This window comes from Melozone crissalis, unplaced genomic scaffold, assembly GCF_028551555.1.
Source record: "Melozone crissalis strain CALT ecotype California unplaced genomic scaffold, PUWL_Pcris_2 ptg000004l_1, whole genome shotgun sequence".
Lineage (NCBI taxonomy): Eukaryota > Metazoa > Chordata > Aves > Passeriformes > Passerellidae > Melozone > Melozone crissalis.
The window spans coordinates 6,016,036-6,035,380 of NW_026535782.1; the positions used below are offsets into that span (position 1 = coordinate 6,016,036).

Sequence of the window (19,345 nt, forward strand, 5' to 3'; positions counted from 1 at the left end):
CCTGACAAAGAACCATCTAACTGTCAGATACCTTTGCCCTGACTAAGTACTTATAGACTTATCAGGTAGCCTCTACTGTCTGTTGATAAACTAAATAGATTGAGCTTCTTAAATCTTCCATTCTAAAGCTGATTATCCAGGCCTTAAATTAATGTATTTTTTTTCTGAACTCCTTCCAGTTTTTCCAACACCAGATGTGGAAGTGAGAAATGGGATACAACACTTCAGTAAAGCTGTATAAAATGTAGCAGTATTCACCTCCCCCTACTCTCCCAGTCATGCACTTTCAGCCTCCTTCGAGACCCCTTTGCAAAAGGAGTAACACTTCAATTAATCAACCCTCAAAAGCAACTCTTTTGTCTCTGCTTACATTCTACCTAGTTCTTCCAAATACAAAAAATTCAGAATGGACCATGACCAAGTTCACATGTTTATTGTAAAGAAAAAAATATGTATTTTTAACCCAAATTGCCAAAGCTGCAAGAATGACGAAACGTATAAATTCAGTGCCTGTATTTTACAAGAGAAAAACTGCAGAGAGAAAGATTACACTGCAATCATGTAATAGTTACCCAATTTAAAGCTCTCTCTTTAAACCACTATTTAATTCCATAAACTGAACATTCCCAGTCTATTTTGCACTATGGCATTCTGATGCTCACTTATATATTCACCTCTTGAGGTGCTGGGTGGTCACAGCAGGTTTTATTCTCAGCAAATTCTGGTGGGCACAACGAAAAATTGCTTCAGGCTAAAGCCAGTGTTCTTCCAGACAAAAGGCAGAGCTGCAGGCTAGTCATGGAGGATTTGCTAATGTTATAAATCTATCCATGTAGTGAAAATTACTTGCCAGTTATAATCTTTAATTATTACTGTATCACCAGCTAGTTCCCCTTTCTATCCTGGATGAAAAAGAAACTCAAGTAAAATCATGAAGTATCTAGGATGACCATTTTCACAACACAACAAAAAGAAAAATGCCCCAAAAAATCCAATTAGAGATTATAAGATCATATCCTCTCATATCTGGTAAAGTCCATGGTCCTCACTGGTAGAGTGGATGGGTGCAGAAAAGGTGATGGTAATGTTTGCACAGCAAAGGAGCAAGCAATGTAGCTTTTGGAGCAGCAACATGAAATTCTGCCTTTAAGTAATTTAAAAATTATTGAAAGGCACTACTAGAATATGTGGTGATTTGCTAAAATATGGTGAATTACTGTGGGTTTTTGCTGTAACAAGAGCTGACCTATTCTTCCAAGTGTGGCTTGGGTAACTGCTCTTTGAGAGAAAGATAACCCCCAGCAATGTATTTTGTAGTAAGTTAGTCCTTACTTTAATGTAAGTAAATGTAATGAAAGTAAAATTTGGTGTAATATAAGTAAAGTAATGTAAGCAAAATTTGGTGCCAATGGCAGCATCAATCTTTGAGAAACAATAAACAGAGTGCCAGTCAATAAAGCCTGCCACAATCTGTATAGGGAAAAGTAACATGCTCTGGTATTTTGCTTTTTCTTACCCCACCCCCCCAAAAATAAATACATTCTATGTGCCTGTATTCTCTTTGTGATCTAGAAATAAAGCATTTTCCCTTTCCTTTTGAAATTGTTACGCAATAACATTCTTCAGTGGGGACTGGATTGCACCCTATCAGTACAGAGTAGGCTTCCAGTGTTCTTTCAGTTAATTCCAGGGCAGGTATGATTAGTCTTTCAGCAGCAGCCATGTTTGCCCATCCTCTTTCAGTGACACAACATTTCTACACATAGTTGGAAGGACATCTTGGGCCTCTTTACAAAGAGAGGTGATCTATAAACATCAGTAATCAACTTGTTTCTTCTTGTGATTCTTCCCATCCACTCACTCCTTCTGCCATTCCTCACATTGACCTGGATCCTATTTCATACCCTTCCTCTGGATATATACACATTGGCCTGATTAGTATTCAAAGCATCTTCCATATAATAATTCTGAACTCAGGGAAAGTCTCTCTCATAACCTCACAGTACTAAAATGAGCAAGCTCTTAAAAGCACTTGTTCTGCGTATTGTTTTCATAGCACACTATGCTAGCAAATGGTAAGTCAGAAATCTGCCATGGAAAGGCCACATTCAAAGGGGTTCTCCTAAAAAAAAATCTAAACTTCAGAGAAATTTGGACACAACAGGCTCATTCTAAGGTTGATAGTTGAGAACAAGAGTCAAAACTGTTTAGAATTTTGCTTGCCACTTACCCTCCAAGCCTGTAATATACAAACAAACAGGCAGAAATGAACTAATACAGAAGAAAGAGTGTAAAAGAATGACAAATGTTGTTGCATACACAATGTGTTAGTCTCTCTTCACTTTTTGCCTAGTAGCAAAACTAGGGCGCTATTCAAGAGAACAGATGAGGCTGAAGCCTAATAATAAAGGCAATGTTTAAGTATTTGGAGAACAGAGGTCATGTTTAGGGAACAGAGTTAAGAAAGATTAAGATTTATCTTTCAATATTTATGTTATTTTTGCAGTCTGGCAATTACAATCAGTTTTGCTTTCCTGCTCCGAGACAGTAAGACAATATTAGTAAAACAGGGAGAGTTTATTTTTACAAATGAGCTGCTTTCACTAGAAATCTGTTCTGTATGCTACTTTCCTGTGTGCTATACTATCAGCTTTAATGCCTCCTTCCTCCACATCAACTAATTATTCTCTACCTCCTTCAAATTCCTCCTTAAAATAGCTTACTGCATGAAATTTTTCAGCATTCATAGACTGATTTTTGTCTTCACAACATACACTACTTATGGTTTTGTCTGAAATGTATTGGAAACTCTCAGAAATACAGACCATATCTTCCTGTTTCAAAGCTAACACTTATATATGTTACATCATTTGAACACATATATCACACATCTCTTTAGGACTTCTCCAAATACATGCCTAATTACAAGGAATTTAAAAAACTTAAATGAAAAGCCTATAAGAACTCCCACAGAGGATACCCTCTTACCTTCCAGGAAAGTGATAAAAGTTTACAATACCTTTGATTTGCCAAGGAACTTGGAAAACAAACAGTCAGAATAGTGACAGGTATCTTGAACAGCTGGAAAGAATAATAAATGCCACAAAATAAAATTCGTAGCATTCCCTCCTTGAGCAATGCAGTCAAGAATAATTTTTCTTGATGAGCAAGAAACTCAAAAATATGTAAAGCTGCATTACCTCTTTCAAAATTTAAATACCTAAAAGGCTTGTTAATGTTCACACCCAGTGTGTTGTGAGTTATGAGAGAAGCTGAAGAAAACTTACACCAAGCACAGAATGTTCGAAGACTCTATTAAAAGCACTATACACACAGCTCACCATAATTTCAAGAGCTGAAACATTTTTTCTCCCATTTCTCCTCATGTTTTTCCATTGCCATGCATCCAGTTTCTTAATATATTTGCCCAAGGTTCTCCAAGTCTTCTAAAAAGCCAAAAATATAGCAAAAGCATGAATACAATCAGAACCACAAAACTTCATATAGTGCACAAAAAAAACCAAAAAAACAACCACCTGAGAGACCCTGAAGAGAAAATCTGAAGATTTTTTTCTTTTCCTGTTTTCTCAGCACCTCTGCATGGTGACGTGTACAAGCTGCTGGGATGGCTGAACATTGATAACATACAGGGACATGCAGAAAGTTGCTTGGGAAAGGCAGGCAAGGTAATGAATAAAGCCTTCCAAGTCAAAGAATCAGCTCAATGCTCTGCACATGAAGGAACTAATCTCTCCCACAGCATCTTCCTCTTCTTTAAACAGTTGTTTAGATCTACTAAATAGATGTGAAAACCTGAGATTAACTTCTTAGACACTGAATGACATGAATGACAGCCATTCCATCTAACCCCTCTAAAATAACTGTCCTGCTTTCTCAGAGAAAAAAACAAAAAGTGCTGTATCATAAAGCATGCCTGCCTGTAGCATGTAGACAGGAACAAGCTGCTTTGCCCTGCGAGACAAGCACAAGCCATACACCCATGGTTACTGCAGCACCGTGCCCAAGCTCTCACCCTGATACACCCTGAGCAGTACCACATCACCCGGGGCCCAGTCCACGATAATGCAATCCCATGGCCTTGGCTCAGCTCTGGAAGCAGGAAGCACAAGTCAGTTTCAGTATGTGACAGATCATGTAGACATAAGAGTACTTATGATGCACTGCAGGAAGGAACAGAACTACTACTTTCATGTCCATCATGCTATGTGATAGATATGACCACACACTCTTCTCTCTCCTTGAAGAGCTTTTTTCTTTTTCTGTGATGATTTTTGCTCTGCTTGCTAATACTAGGTCCAACTCCACCAATCCTGAACTCACTCTTATCTTAAACATCCATTTTCTTTGCTATATTCTCGCCTGTCCTAGAATTTGCAGTGGAAAAGAGAACCAGTCTGAAAATGAGGTTATCGCACATTTTCTCTCTCTCTCTCCTGCTGCTTACTAATCTGTGCCATTCCTCCAGTTGAGCTGAACCCACACCTGCAATTTCAGCCTTTTTTCTTCCTACTTTTGACTCACTCCTCAAACCTTTTCTTTTGTATCTATTTCTTTCTCAGCAATAGAATGCAAATATTTATTCCAAGAGAAAGCGAGAAAACATAATAACCATTTCACATTCTCCCTTCCCACTCTCTTTCTCTCCCTTATAGCTCTCCCTTCTTCCTTGTACAATAGATGTAAAACACATCTGTTCCACTCTCTCCTTGGCTCACTCTCATCAGCCCATACCTCACATCTCCTTTCTCCTCCCGCTCTGACTGAACAGCAGAACAGTCAATCAGTCTTTCCTGTGTTTGGAAATCTGCTTCTGACTCCTTGATTCTCTAACCACATTACTCTTCCTGTCCTTCTTTCACATCTAAGTTTATTATGCTCTGTTTGATAATAAATTACACTTTTGTCTCCAACTTCAGCGTGAGTTTCCTTCATCTGACCCTTGCAATACAGTGAAACTATACTCACTAAAATGTCTAAAAATCTTTTACTATTGCAACATCACAACTTCATCATCTCCATCCCCCCTGCTCTTGTGTATTCTTCATAAAAATTAATGCTTTTCTCCTTTTGAAGCTCTGTTTCTGACTTCCATTACTCTCCCCTCTCCTACTGCCCATCCTTCATGTACCAATCCCTACACAGAGTACTGGCAGACTTCCTTTGTCTTCTAGTAGGCCTCCACTGAGATGTATCTTTTGCTGCTACTCTTATGTCTGAGAATTTTACATTCAGTTCCTGAGAACAGTCTCAAATACAGTAGATTTACATCTAAACAAAAAATCTCATTCTATCTGACACCTCTTGCCACTGAGTAACTGTTAGCTTCAGCTCGATACAGCCAGAACAGAATTTAGATCCCACCACTCCTATCCTCTTTTCTGCATCTCCTCTCTTGATCACCCTGGACAAAATAATCAACTTGTCCATCATTCAGATATAAAATACTATGATAAAATACTATGTCATCTTTGCAGGAGCTTCTCTCTTAAACTGTTCATTCAGGTTACATCCACATCTGAATGCTTCTTCCTGGGTATCCCTAGGACAAAGTCTGCTATAAACATCTTCAGAACTAAAGGCTTGTCTGAGGCTTCACCTCACATTAGTGATATTTTCTTATTTTCCATGTTGACAAACATTATCCTGCTTGTTCACACTGTTTCTAAAGTTTCTTCTATATTGTCATACTGTTTTACTCTCTGCATCCTTCTATGCACAATCCTCCATTCCAAATTTGAATATTGGGAACAACTCAGCTTTGCTTTCCAGGCTCCTCTGTCTCATGTACACTAAACTGTCCACATCCTACTTGCTGTCACACCATTTGCTCACATTTCTAGTTGGTTCACATTGTCAGTATCCATTTACAAAGCTTTCAACAACCAGCCGGTGTTTTCATTCAGGCCCATTTCCACACCTGAGTAAGGATACCTCCCAAGCTCTTGCAAAATTATTTCAGTACCACCCAAATATCACCTTAAAGCTTTCCTTGCTATGGTTCTAAGAAAGTCACTTTAGTCTAGGCTAAAGTCAACCATCAATCACATTGAGCAATTAAGTGCTTTTGTTTGTCAATATTAGAACTCCTGCTTTGTCACACATTCAAAAATTAGTTCTCTGCAGCACAATTGCACAACACAAGCACACACCCTTCCTCCCTTTGCTGGTACCCTGCAGAGTAGCATCTAGTGCCTGATGGGGCTGCTAGGCATTAGGCTCATGCAAATAACAATACTGCCTCCCTAGTCAATGCAGTAACAGATTAATTACTTATAGTCCTCCAGATCATTGTCCACTGACTATCTCCATTATCAGACCCAAACAAATAAGGGTTTGGCTCTGTCAGTGTTTGCTCTGGTGGCATGGGTCCAACAAACTTTCAGATGTAAATCATCATTTCATCCTGTCTCAGTAAGACATAACTAAGAGCAGCTTAAAAAAAAAAACCTGAATATGCTATCACTTGATAATCTACCTAATCTGCACAATCACAAGTGGCCAGCCTGAAAGCCACCTGAGGACAGGATACTTATCAGAGATTAAAAAGCGAACACACATAATGATTTACATTTCTTTATATCTCTGCTTCCATTCTGAGCATTTCAGCTCAAAACGATGACAAGCTCAAGTCACCTCATTCTGTTACTGGAGATGTCCAGTCCCATCCTTGTCTTGCTAGAGAAGAGAATTCTGATCCAGCAAACTTCTCAAAAACTACTGATACGACATTAGCAGTGTTCAATCCAAATATAACTGCAAATTCCCAGACTGTGCCTGCCCCCTATGTCTAGTCCCCTGCAGTAGGAAAAGGAAGAGAAAGAATGACTGGACAGAAAACATAAACCACTGTATAATAGAAATAAATATAAACAAAATAAAGAACATAAAGAAGATCACATAATCAAACCCCAGGAACTCTTGCCCTTTGCCAATCATTCTCATGTCTTGGTACTACTTCATCAGTCACTCTTCTGTCTCTTCTGCTGAACACCTGCTGCCAGGGGACAGAAAGGGAAGCCAGCCTGACCCCTGTGTACCATGCACAGCTCTGTCACAATACAACTGCTTCCGTTTCACAGATGATTCGGGAGGGGCTGTGGACTAAGTGAAACTGCACTAGACAGATACTGGAACCAGCAGTTCTGCAGAACCTGGAACTTCTGTCAGCAAGCTTTTTGCTACTTCTGGCTGATGCTGTTTCTGATCTGGGAAAATTCCCCTTCTCTTTTTGCCAAACAGCACACACTTTGTAAATACACGAAGACAGAAATCCAGCAGCTGGAAGACCAAATAATTGTAAATTCTAATTACTGTCAAGAAAACAGAGACAGGAATAGTGCTGGGCTTCAGCACTGTATTATTAATACAACTCAGTAAAATATGAAATGAAATTACTGAATAATAAGCAAAACATTTCAGAAATAGGGAAGACGTTTTTATAAGTACAAGACCAAGAGCAATCAGAAAGATCACTTCCCCAGCAACATCAGTGGCTTTCAGGCACAACTCCTAATAAGCCATACAAAAAGTTATGACAAAATCAGTCCCTTAAAATCAACCGTAGAATGGGACACAGAAGAGAAAAAGAGAAAAATTATGCATGCCGTAGTTGCTTTTCCTCTGTTCCATATCAGTTTCAAGTAGCTGCGCTGGATTCTTGGTTCAATTTGAGTCAGCTTAGTCAGCTGCATAGCACTGTGATAAAAAACTGGGCCATTTTTACTCTCATGGCTTCTACCCTTCTCATCCAGCAAAAGAACCACCAAAGATTTCTTGCTATAGACTTGCTAATAGACCTCTGTCAAACATCCTTACTGTGTCACGACAGCATTTGCCAAGGGGTTTTTTTGCATGTTAATTACTTCAAGACACTAGCTTCACCTGGCATCCTGCACCATTAACTCCTCAATCAGCTTTTTCAAAGACAAGCTAAACTTCTGCACCAAGCTGAACCTGGAAGACAGAAAGATCCAGTAATTTCATCCATGTCCATACAAACCAGTTGCTAGTTATTCCAAAATCACTTTGAATAATGAATAGTCATGGCATTCAGACAAACTCATATTGGAGTTAACTCTTCAAGAAACACTCATAGCAACAATACTATTTTTACTGAAGGTGATCTTTCTTAGTAATGCAAGCAGTGACTACCTTTCACTTTGACTATCAGAAACCTATGCTTTCTGCCTACAGGACTCCTGTGATTCACAACTTCAAATGTAATTTGAAATGTTTTCCATAGGATTTTCCACTGCTTTCATCTCATTCATACACCTCAGCCTTGGTTAAATGGCTAGTATTTTTTTTTGCCCAAAGGTAAAACTGAACCTGATAATGTCCCTATTTTTAATTAACTAGAAAAAAAGGCCTATTTCAAAGAAATTACTCCCTTTCACAGTGGAAATGGTTCAGCTTTAGTGTAGTCTCTTTTTAACACACAGAAATCTATATTTCATCTATTACAAACTATTAACTACACACAGAAGCAGATCAACAAGAAGACACACACGTGTTTTTACATCTAAATCAAAATTAGATACACAAAGCCATTTACTTTCTGTAGTGACAGCAGTGCTTGGGGTACCCTCTAGTAAACACATAAATTTCCCTCTTTCTCAAGTCTGGTTATAAATTACAACTAGTAGAAGAAATGTCAGAGACAGATCCTTAGTGACAGTGCTGTCAGTTGACAGGGAATCACACATGGTTTCCCCACACATAATCAAAAAAAGGTACCTTAAACAACAGGAGATCTAACCTCTTCAGAACAACTGTTGCACAAATAATGAATTTTATCAAGATATGTGCACCTAGCAAAATCAGATTTTTTTTTAATGAAGTCATTTATAGTACATCAGTTATAGATACATATTCAAAAACATCAAAATCTTGATTCAAAACCCAGAATGTCTGATCAGAGAGCTTTACCATTACTCCACTCCTTTTATCCAGTGTGTGGGTTGAAGAACTAAAGGACAGGTTTCAGAAAATAACTATGCAACTATGAAGATAAACTACAATTCTGACTAAATTTTCTGGGCGCTATCATACATAATGTTTCATTCTTCCTCTGTCATCATTCCTTGAAACACATTAAATGAGGTGACAGCCATAACCAGGAGGCATGCCACCCCCTTTCAGAAGCTGTCCATATAAGAAGAAATAAAAATATCAGAGCCAGATATCATATATAGAACTGATCAGTCACTTATACATCAGAATGCACACCAGAATTCAATTCCACTGTAATTTCTCACCCTGAACAAAGACCCCATGGGGATCTCTGCTTACTGTTCTTATTCCCAGTATAAATAATGGTAAGAAAAAGTTTCTTACCGTTGGCAGGCCACAGTTTTGTGCCCTGCCAATTCTCAGTTCTTTCATTCATCAAGCACCACAGAATATTACATTTGTTTAAGAATCAGCATCTCTGGAAGAGTATTTTAGCTTACAGAGAAGAGAAAGAAAATTATACAACATTCAACCCTCTCCTTTCCCACTGCAAAACCAAAACCAACTCCAAATCACCAACTATGGTGGTCTAAATTCAAGAACTTCACTTCTTTCTTTTGGAGTATGTGTTTACAACCTTGTTGTAATTTTCTTTCCCTCTCAGCCTTTTCTAACTTTCCCTACCACCACAAAAAGGTGGAAGATGAAGGCAGTAAGTAAAATGAGAATGTTTTTATTCTCTTTTGTTTAGTATTTTTATAAAGGAGACAAATAGCAGCACAGGCAAACCACTAATAAACAAAAAATAAATAATAATTAAATCAAAGTTAAGTCCAATCTCTATGCTTACATTAACCAGCTGGTTTTGTCTTCTCTTCTTTCACAATCTCCCCATAATAATTTTAGCTCTCTTCCTCTTGCTTTTCATAAAGTAGAATGTTGTATGTCACATCCTTTTTCCCCCCTATAGAAGTGTTCCTTACCGCCACCTAACCTCCTCAACTTCTTATTTTTCCAAGAAGAACAATAAGATCATCACAATATTTTTCTGAAGAATTAAAAAGATACTAAAAGCAAGACTAATTAGTATCCCTTTAATTTTGTTCTTATGATTTATCAAAAAACTTTGTCAGATATTTGTGGGGGGAAGTCAAAATAGGAAAAAATATACTGTAAACAATTATCCAATAGATTTAAAATTCCAGTTTCCATGTGCAATCATAAAGTGAAATGGTCAAGTTTGGGGTGGAACAATAAAAATCGTGTAACATAAAATCAGAAAAACAATTAGAATTTTTTTACATAACATTCTTAATGTCAAACAATAATGAATCACTATGATTGGTGAAAAGATTATCCAAGACAAAACACACACATCATCAGATTGAAACCTCAATAATACAAACCCACTGAACTGGCAAAGTGAACTTGACTATGACACCAAGTACCCAGACACAGACCTAAATGCCACAGGTCATACTTAACTCTGCTGTAATTCACAAAGATTCAAAGGATATCTTTTGCTCCTTTACAGCCTGTGTTTATCTACAAACACTTACAGCAATCAATGCCTGCACATTACTAAACCAATTATTAATACAAGTCCTGTACATGAAACAAAAAAAATCCCATTCTTCTATTATTTTTCAGATATTGTATAAAGTAAAACACAAGCCTCCAAAATTAATCTCTAATCATCTACAGGTTATGGCTCATAATAACAGAACACTGTACCTGCCTCAGGCACACAGTAACTGTGATGTTTTACAGAACACAAACTCTCAAATACTTCTTTTACTATGCCTGCTATCTGCAAGAAAATCTTCAATTCTTCAAATATGCCATTCAACCTTTTAAAATTCAACATAAATTCTAAATGCTGCTCTAATTCTGATAACCCCTCTTTTAGCTAAGCTGGTTGCTTGGTAGTGATTTGTCAGATAAGTTACACAATACTGTTTCTGTTTCCTGATTAGATTAGCAGATAAGTTTTGGGGTTTCTTTTCTGGCACAAACATTTACATTAAAAACTTCTCACTTTCTGTGAACACTTGAAACTTTGTAATCCCCTCTCTACAAATCCACATGCCAGTAAAAGTCAACCATGGACAGAATGCATTTGCTATAGGAAAACTCAGAGTAAGTGTCAGCATGCAAAAAGCAATTCTGTCTAGAAAACTGAACAAACATTCAGGAAATTTCTCTCCCTCTATGCAGCCTACATCTACACTGCAGAATAAAGGAAAGCAGTGGGCAATACTCCTGTGTCTTTACTTTCACCCCCAAGATGGGGCACAGGGGGCACACAGGCTCAGTGCATCCCTTGCATTACAGAAATGAACAGCACAGTCAGACTGTGAGCCCTCTGCCCAGGGATGCAAGCAGCAACCCCTTGGGCAGGCAGTGCTCCTACCCCCACCTCCAGGAAATGCTGCCTCCCACATCCCCTCCTGGGCCAGGGCAAGGAAGGAGAGCAGCCCACCACCCTAAACACACATAGTACACAACCAGAAAGGAGGCAGCAAAGCGGGGATCAAGCTAAGTGGAAGCACTTTTCGCCACCTAACACCATTGTTTTTCTACAAAACCAAAGTGAAACACCTTGTTGTGGTCTGAAAACCAACATATTCCCACTCTAGCTCCCACCATGCTCTGCACACAGTCTCACTCATCTGGAAAGCCTTCCTGCTAAACTGCTTACAAAGGGATGGCTGCATAAACCTAGTCACATCAACTAAAGATGACAAATAAGTAAGTGCAGAGAGATCAGGTTTTACACCATCTTAATCAAACAGAACAGTAATTTTTGATACTTAAAATCCTGTCCATCTGTTGCCCCTGGTTACTTGATACAAGTAGGTTACAAGTAACATTTGATTTTTCTAAGACACCACTTACAATTTCCTGGCACCACAGATGCCATTAAAAAGGTCTACTCAAGTTGATAAGACTGTAAAAAAAGGAGTTGGGTTTTGTTTTCAGAACTATCATAACCACAACCCTCATCTATGAACGAAGCAGGCAAAAAAATTCAACATGTCACACAACACATGAGCAAGGTCAGAGTAAAAGCACAAGCACATTTCTGCAAATACATGAGAAATGTTTCTTGCAGACCAATCTAACTCTTAAAATCTTCCCCCGCCTTTACCAATAAGGACTGTGGGGCCCAAGGAAGATTTCCAGTGGGTGTTCAGACACACAGATGGGTGTGGTGAAAACACCTGTATTAACAGACTGCCTAAGTGAATACAGTAGAAATGTTTCGATACATACTCATTTATTCACACTTCATGAAGTTCTTTCTAAGTGATCTAACACAAGTTACTACTTGAAAGCAGTAACATCCCTAAGGCTTTTTATTTTCTAAATATAACAGTCAATTTTGGTTTTTTTTACATGGTATTATGACATAAGTACTATAAAAGGCAGTAAGTGCTTCACACCTGTCATGATCATAATGTCAGCAATGACATTACACTTTGTTTGGAAGTTATTTTTCTGGTTAGTGAGTTTAAATAGAGTTCCTTTGATGGAGTCTCTGACCCCCCCAAAAACCAAACAAGACTAGAACTGATAATTTACACTGAATCTTTCTAGGAAACAATTTACATATTATGTACAACTGAGGAGTAGAGATGCTTCAATCTTTATGACCCATGCTTATAACAGGAATTTGTGTTCAAGGACTTCTGTGCACAAAACATTTTATCTCAACAAATTAAGCTCTTTATGAAGGCACAGCTGAAGTAGCAAAATTTTTGTTCAATTATTTTTGAATCAACATTACTGATATATGTACAGAGCCTTGAACCTTTTACCTATAAATAACTTCATGAAAATCCCAGTTCTGCTGCTAACTTATCTTTGGGCTGACAAAACAGAGAGGTTCAGGCACGTAAGAATCAAGACAGGAACACAATCAAACCTGGCATCTCTGTAAAGGTCTTTCGAAAAGGAAGTTTTATGATATTTTAAATAACTTTAATGCATACTCTGTGCAATTTTATAGTTTATTACACAAATCTACATTACTCATTAATTCATTCTTTTTTCAAGAGCTTGTTTAGAAAACATAAGATTCCTTTGAGCTGCCAAGATACTCAAAATGAATGCACATGGAATGACAACTGTAATGTAATGAGAAACTTCACATCATTTCAGAATATATTTTATGACATTACAGGTAATAGTGGGATTTCTCTCAGCATGGGTAAGTCACACCAAAGTTTCACTACGATGGGATCGTTCACTATGAACTGACTTCCCAAGAAGTATTTCCCAAGACAGAGAGGCTGTGTACGCAAAGCACTTTCTTAACGAAACAGAAACAAAAACAAAGCTACTTGAAAAAGCATCCTGAACTATTTCACTGCTTGCATTAGGTGTTACCTCAACATGATGCTCATGACACACATCACAAACAAAATGTTTCTCCTCTCGCAGCGGACAGAGCTGTGACAGGCCTGGCAAATAGCACTAACCTGGAGTTTGCCTGTTCACACTGACGGTACCAGAAGTAGTTATGGCCCAAATGACTAATTTTATTTGGTTTTGCACAATATACATGGGCTAGTGTAACCTGATATAATATTTGATGCTGGCTGCTCAGTTGACTGTAGGTCACACTCAGCAGTGCAAACGAAGAATAAAATGTGATTTGAGCTAAAGTGAAAGAACTCAAAGATGGTAACAAACCCTTTCTCACTGCAAGGGAAAACATCTCCACTTAAGTTGCTAATAATAATAATATCAAGTTTAAAGTTTATACGCTTATCTTCACATGAGCAACTGGAATGTTGCACCAAGGGACAGGGTCCACAAAAAAATCCAATATGGCCACTGATGTGTAGCTGTCTTTTGCCTCAAAATTGTCTCATCTTTTACCACATCTGTCAGTTGTGTGTATACACCTGTTATACCCTTACTTCAAAAGAAGTTGACACAGTGGCAGTCATCTGCCTGTATCCAACCCTGAAACGTTCTTCACGGCAGAGAAATCCATATGCTATCAGACCACCCTGTCAAGGCCAAACCACAGTCATTCACAAGCACCAAGAGACAGACAGGTAGAGAGGTGTGCCAGCACTATCCACTTACCTTCTTTATTAAGCCTCATAACCTCCCTGCTTTTTCCACCCTCCTTTCCAGTCTCTTCCAGATCTACACCTGCAGAAGAGAAGCAGAGTCAGGAAGCGCCGAGGGCCCTGAGGTGTGCATTTATTGTTTGGCGAGGGGAGGAGGAGAGGTGAGGAGGTGAGCAGTGTTTCTATTTGCAACAGCAAAAGCACAATGGTCGGAGCATCTGCCAGGGAGCGGAACCGCCGGGCCCCCCGCGGCAGCACCCTGGGCCCCCCCTCCCCGCCCGCGGCATCCTCCGGCCCCTCCGCGCATCCTCCCCCTCGCCCCCTTCCCCCACCGCGGCGCCGGCCCAGCGCCGCGGGGCAGCGGCACGGCAGGCGCGGCGCGGCGTGCGCCTCCCGCACACATGGCACGGGGGCTCGGCCGAGCGTCAGCTGAGCGCCCGGGGGGGCGGCACCTCCCGGCCCCGGCGGGAGGAGGGAGGGAGGGGAGCGGAGGGGGGGCGGCCCGGCCGGACCCCGGCCCCGCTCCGGGGGGAGCGGCGTGCGGAGCCGGACCGCGGCCGGTCCCTGCCCTTACTGTGCGGGGGGGCGGCGCCGTGCGCGTGCGGGGGGGCGGCCTCCCGCACCCAGGCGGCCCAGGGCTGGCCCAGGAACGCCTCGGGACTGGGCACGGGCCGCTCCAGGGCCGCCATGGCGCCGCGCCTGCTCCTGCCTCCTTGTTGCTTTTCCCGTTTCCTTCGGCGGCGGCGGCGGCGAGCGAGCGAGCGAGACACGGGATTCGAGAACGCCGCACGTCATCCTCGGGACGTTCCGCCGCCCACACGGGGGTAGTGTCAGCCCCTGCTCCCTATCAGATCGGGCTCCCCGCCGCACAGCGCGCATGCCCGCGTCCCCCGCGCCTGCGCCCCGCGCCGCCGGCACCGGGCCCGCGCCCGCCCCGAGGGGCGCCGGACCCGCGCAGCCCCCGCGCTGCCCCTCCGGCACGGCACGGCACGGCTCGGCTCGGCACGGCCCGGCGGAGCGGAGCGGGACCGGCGGCACTGGACCCCCGCCGGGAGGGCGCAGCCGCCGGCCGTGTGCGCCTCGGGGCTGCGCGCCCCGCGTCTCGCCGCTCCCGCAGTAAGTGCCTGGGACGGGCTCTCCGTAGCTGCGGCACGGCCCCTCCGCGCTCCAGCGCGGCCGCGGACCGGACCCGGAGTGCGGGGCTGGGGCTCCCCCGCTCCCCTGCTTCCAGCTGCGCTCCTGTGGATCACCTATAGCCACAACCACAGCCATTTTGTTATCCAAATACTGCCTGGTCTGTAGTAGGCTCCGTCTGTTTGCAAATGGGATTTTTCTCGTCTTGGTGTTCTAGGCTACGCTACAGCAGCTCTGAACTCGCAGGTCCGGCTTCTCTCAAACAATACCGAGGTTTTCATCTCGCTCTACATAACCTATGGGACGTAAATGCTTTTAATTTAGGATAGTGTCATTTTTGCTTATTTCACCATTGAGGTAAGAATAGAAAATAAGCGTGAACATTTTTATACTCACTATACCTGCTCTGGATTAGGAGTTTCAGCATAAGCCTGTTGCTTCAACTCATACCTCTTAAGCCAAATATAAAGGCTCCCAGTGAAGGACTTGGTTTTATTTAAGCAGCCTCACATATCCCTCACGTAGTGGTTTCATACAGCTCTGCAGCCCCGTTAGGGGTGATATGACTGAAGTCATTGGTCCAACAGATGCTTCTCTCAGTGGTGATGTGAGATTTATGTGATCCCATCCTTGTCCTGCATCTTTTCCCAGACACTAGTTCACTTTTTTCTGGTTCAAACCATTGTGAGGCAATACTGAGGCAGAACATGGAATTAATGTGGACTCAAAAAAAAACCAACAAAAAAACCAAGAAACAAACAAACCACAAAGAAACCAAAACCAACCAAACAAAACCCACCAAAACATTTCAGGCCTGCTCAAAAGCTGGAGCGGTGGCCAGAGGGGCAGGACAGAAGTTGCTGAAGGTATATGGTGCTGCAGTCTAGAATGGATTTAAATAAATTTCCCACAACTTCATTAGGACTAAGCTCCTTATAGTGCTAAAATGGATAAACATTTGGGGCACAGGACAGACACTCTTTGCCTTATGTACACTGTCAACACACTCCACCTCTTCCAAAAAGCAGCTGGAATATACAAGTCCCGTCCCTAATGCCCAGAGGTGAGCCAAAAAGCTTTCACTCTGTATGGCCTAGCCAGGGTGCCTGCAGTCAAGTGAACATTATATACAAGAAACTTCAGTAACACTATCAAAGAACCAGAAAGCTCACCAAAACACCCTTCAAATAAAACCAGGCAATCACAGCAGGCTTGTTAGCAGCCATCATGAAGCAGACATAGGATGCATGATCTTTCATAGACTACATGGGGAATTTCCAGAAGCAGGAAGGGTAGTTGTGATGCAATACAAAGCCCTGGCAAGATATATTTAGGAATATTATGTGCAGTTCTATTCCACTATCTTTCTACCAAAAAAAAGTGTGGGCATGGTTATGAGAAGGGTCAGAGGACTTAAGATTCTATCATTTGAGGAGAGTTTTAATTAGTCTAACAAAATTCAGCTGGTAGTGAATAAGTTTGATGTTTTTAATTATAAGGACACATAATTCCTTCCACATCAATGAGGAAGAAAAAGAGAATAGACATAAATTGCTTACGCTGAGATTGAAAACTCTGCCCACTATACTGAAAACCTCTTTGGTCAGGAAGAGCAAGATGGAATTCCTTAGAAGGAGTGATAAATGACATGAACTTTATAGTCAACCATGTTTGACACTTGTGTTCAAATTCACTGCAAGATAATTGAGCAAATGTCTTGACAGTGGCCAAATAGTCTCATAATTAGAGAAGTTTAACTGCACAGCTGTTACCATAACAGTGGTGGGATTACTGTAGATGTGGATCTGGAGAGAGGATGCAAAAGAAAGGCATGTGAGCACCCAGGAAATCCCCATCGATGAAAACCAACGTTAGATTTCAGGGCCAAGTGTCCAACTAATATTAAACACTACTACAGGATGCACAAGTAGTAAAGCAGCTCCTAATCATACAACTGAGAAAAAAGGGGAAGGGTAAAGTATTTAATACAAGCTGCCTCAAACCAAGAAAGAAAAAGAAGAAACTTCCCAGCTTTAACACATGGCACTGATCTACATGCTGCTTACCATGACACACTACAGACAGTCTTGGTTCTTAACAGAAACAGACCATATGAAGGAAAATTAGCATAAAATCAAAGATTCAAGATGTACCAATTCCTTCCTAAAAAGAAACAATCCAGTGACTTACTGTTTAAGAGAAAGGTTTCCAAAGCCCTCCCCAAGGAATTTCTCCTTCCTCCTATATTCAAGGGCCACATTGTCATTAAACAAATGGTTCTACAATCAGAATCATAGGATCATTTATGTTGGAAAAGACCCTTAGGATTGAGTCCAACCATTAGCCCTAATTCCATCACTGAAACATGTCCCTAAATGACACAGCTACACATATGCCCAGCTTTCCTGTGATCAGCATCTTTTGTTTAAAGAGTGTGAGTTCTGTTTTGATTACATCTATGCTGCCTCTATGATCTGCACCAAGAAATAACACCATCCCTGAGCAAGCCAGCCTCCAGTTTGTCATCCTTGTCTTGTAGGGTGCAGGTCCTGAAGCTGCAGAAAAGCATCCTCACTTCTGCACCAGGACTTCTCCCCAAGAACACCTCCTGTTTCACTCCACATTGGTGTCAAATAAACCAGTGTATGCTGCATGGACAGCTGTGATTGTGCTCCAGAGCCTTATAGCAAACTAGGAAGAGAGTTGATCTCACAGGATTACCTGTGAGTTTTCCCATTGTTAGGGAATATATGTGGTGCTGTCTTGTGAATGCGAGCTCGAGCTGCAGCTTTACTGTAGACAGACCATGCAGATGGTTTCTTCTCCCCTTCTCCTGGCATCTGCTTCCACAAAATTCATAGAAAGACAAACATATTTAAGACTTTCATTCCTCTTTCAGATTTGTTTTTATTAATCAGTTGGGCCAGAGTTTATGGATGGAGAGGGAAAGAAGTGAGGGAAGGTCACAAACATGGTCACAGAAGACTTTGTTCCTTAGGAAATTAGTAAAAAAAACTGCACGTGAAAGTGCAGATTAAACAGCCTCTGTTGTTTTTTTTTTTTTCCACCTGCTCGCCAATAAAGAAATTTAATTCTTCTATGACCTTGAATAAGTCATTCTGCCACAGAAAAATAATTAAGTCAGTCAGGAAAGGTCCTTCTTTCCCTCCCTGGTCCCTGAGGATTCTTTGATTTCAATTGCCAAGCAGAAGCTTCTTTTTCCTATGTGATTTTTCAGAATCCAAGGTAATACAGCCTTGATTTTGTTTGCAGCCTCTAAATACTAGAGTGATCCAATCATAACAGGGTATTAAAAAAGTAAACTACTCACAAATGATGGCCTTTAACTAATAAATGGCAAAATACAGATAAAACCTCAACTCTAATATTTTTAATCCATATATCATTGGTCTTTTAATAAGATGATCTCCAAATGCAAGCTTTTTGTCTGGTAACCAAAAGACAAAAATTATATGATATCTATATCATGTCTGTGATATCTATACCTTCTTACTCTAATTATGTTTAAAGACTTGGGCTTTATAAAAGCACAGTAAAAGTTATGACATTAGAAGACATCCAAAGCTGCATATCAATATTTGGCTTATTTGGAGACCAATCCGACATTTTTGTATAATTTTCAGGATCTGAATTTGAAGAATGACAAACTAAAACAGCAATTCTCACTTCTGGCTCTCAGGAACATCATATGTAGTCACCGAGTACAAATAAACAATGACACAATTTAACTTCAATTGTACTGTCACACCCTGAGAAAATACCATGAGAGTGCTGAGGGTGCGTGTGTAGTCACAACAACAACAACAACAACAAAATCATGTATACCTGGCAATACCTGCACCAGATGGCTTTAAACTGACTACAAAAGTATTGTAAAAAGCCAGCTGTATAAGGCCTCAATATCATAACAAGATTATTAACATCTGATGCTTGTAACAAAGTCATGATTTAAGCAGTTTGGCAGGAGATTCATAAATACTTCCCAGGATCCTGTTGTGCAATGAATTTACCACAATGGTGCTTTTGCCTTATATTACAGAAATCTTTACATAGCAGACAGTTTTATGAACCCAGGTATCTACTTTGGTGGAAGTGGAGCAGTAAATGAATCACAAGATTTTCTTACAGAT

The 19,345-nt window shown here is 40.8% G+C and overlaps 1 protein-coding gene and 1 long non-coding RNA gene across 5 annotated transcripts in view; one reads left to right on the forward strand and one right to left on the reverse strand.

Moving 5' to 3' along the window:
- The window catches only part of ATXN7L1 (ataxin 7 like 1), a 110,794-nt gene extending 95,932 nt beyond the window's left edge, over positions 1-14,862 (reverse strand). For all 4 annotated transcript variants that reach the window (XM_054273235.1, XM_054273226.1, XM_054273206.1 and 1 more), the window contains exons 1-2: positions 14,635-14,862; positions 14,074-14,142 (exon numbers count right to left, since the gene is read on the reverse strand). In XM_054273235.1, the coding sequence (XP_054129210.1) occupies positions 14,074-14,142; positions 14,635-14,749 (184 nt within the window). In that variant the 5' untranslated portion in view covers positions 14,750-14,862. The remainder of the gene's footprint in view (positions 1-14,073; positions 14,143-14,634) is intronic.
- Positions 14,863-15,097: 235 nt separating this feature from the next.
- Positions 15,098-18,969, forward strand: LOC128937445 (uncharacterized). The gene is made up of 3 exons (XR_008483047.1): positions 15,098-15,176; positions 15,412-15,551; positions 17,734-18,969. It is a non-coding gene; the product is annotated as an uncharacterized LOC128937445 (long non-coding RNA).
- The last annotated feature ends 376 nt before the right edge of the window (positions 18,970-19,345 follow it).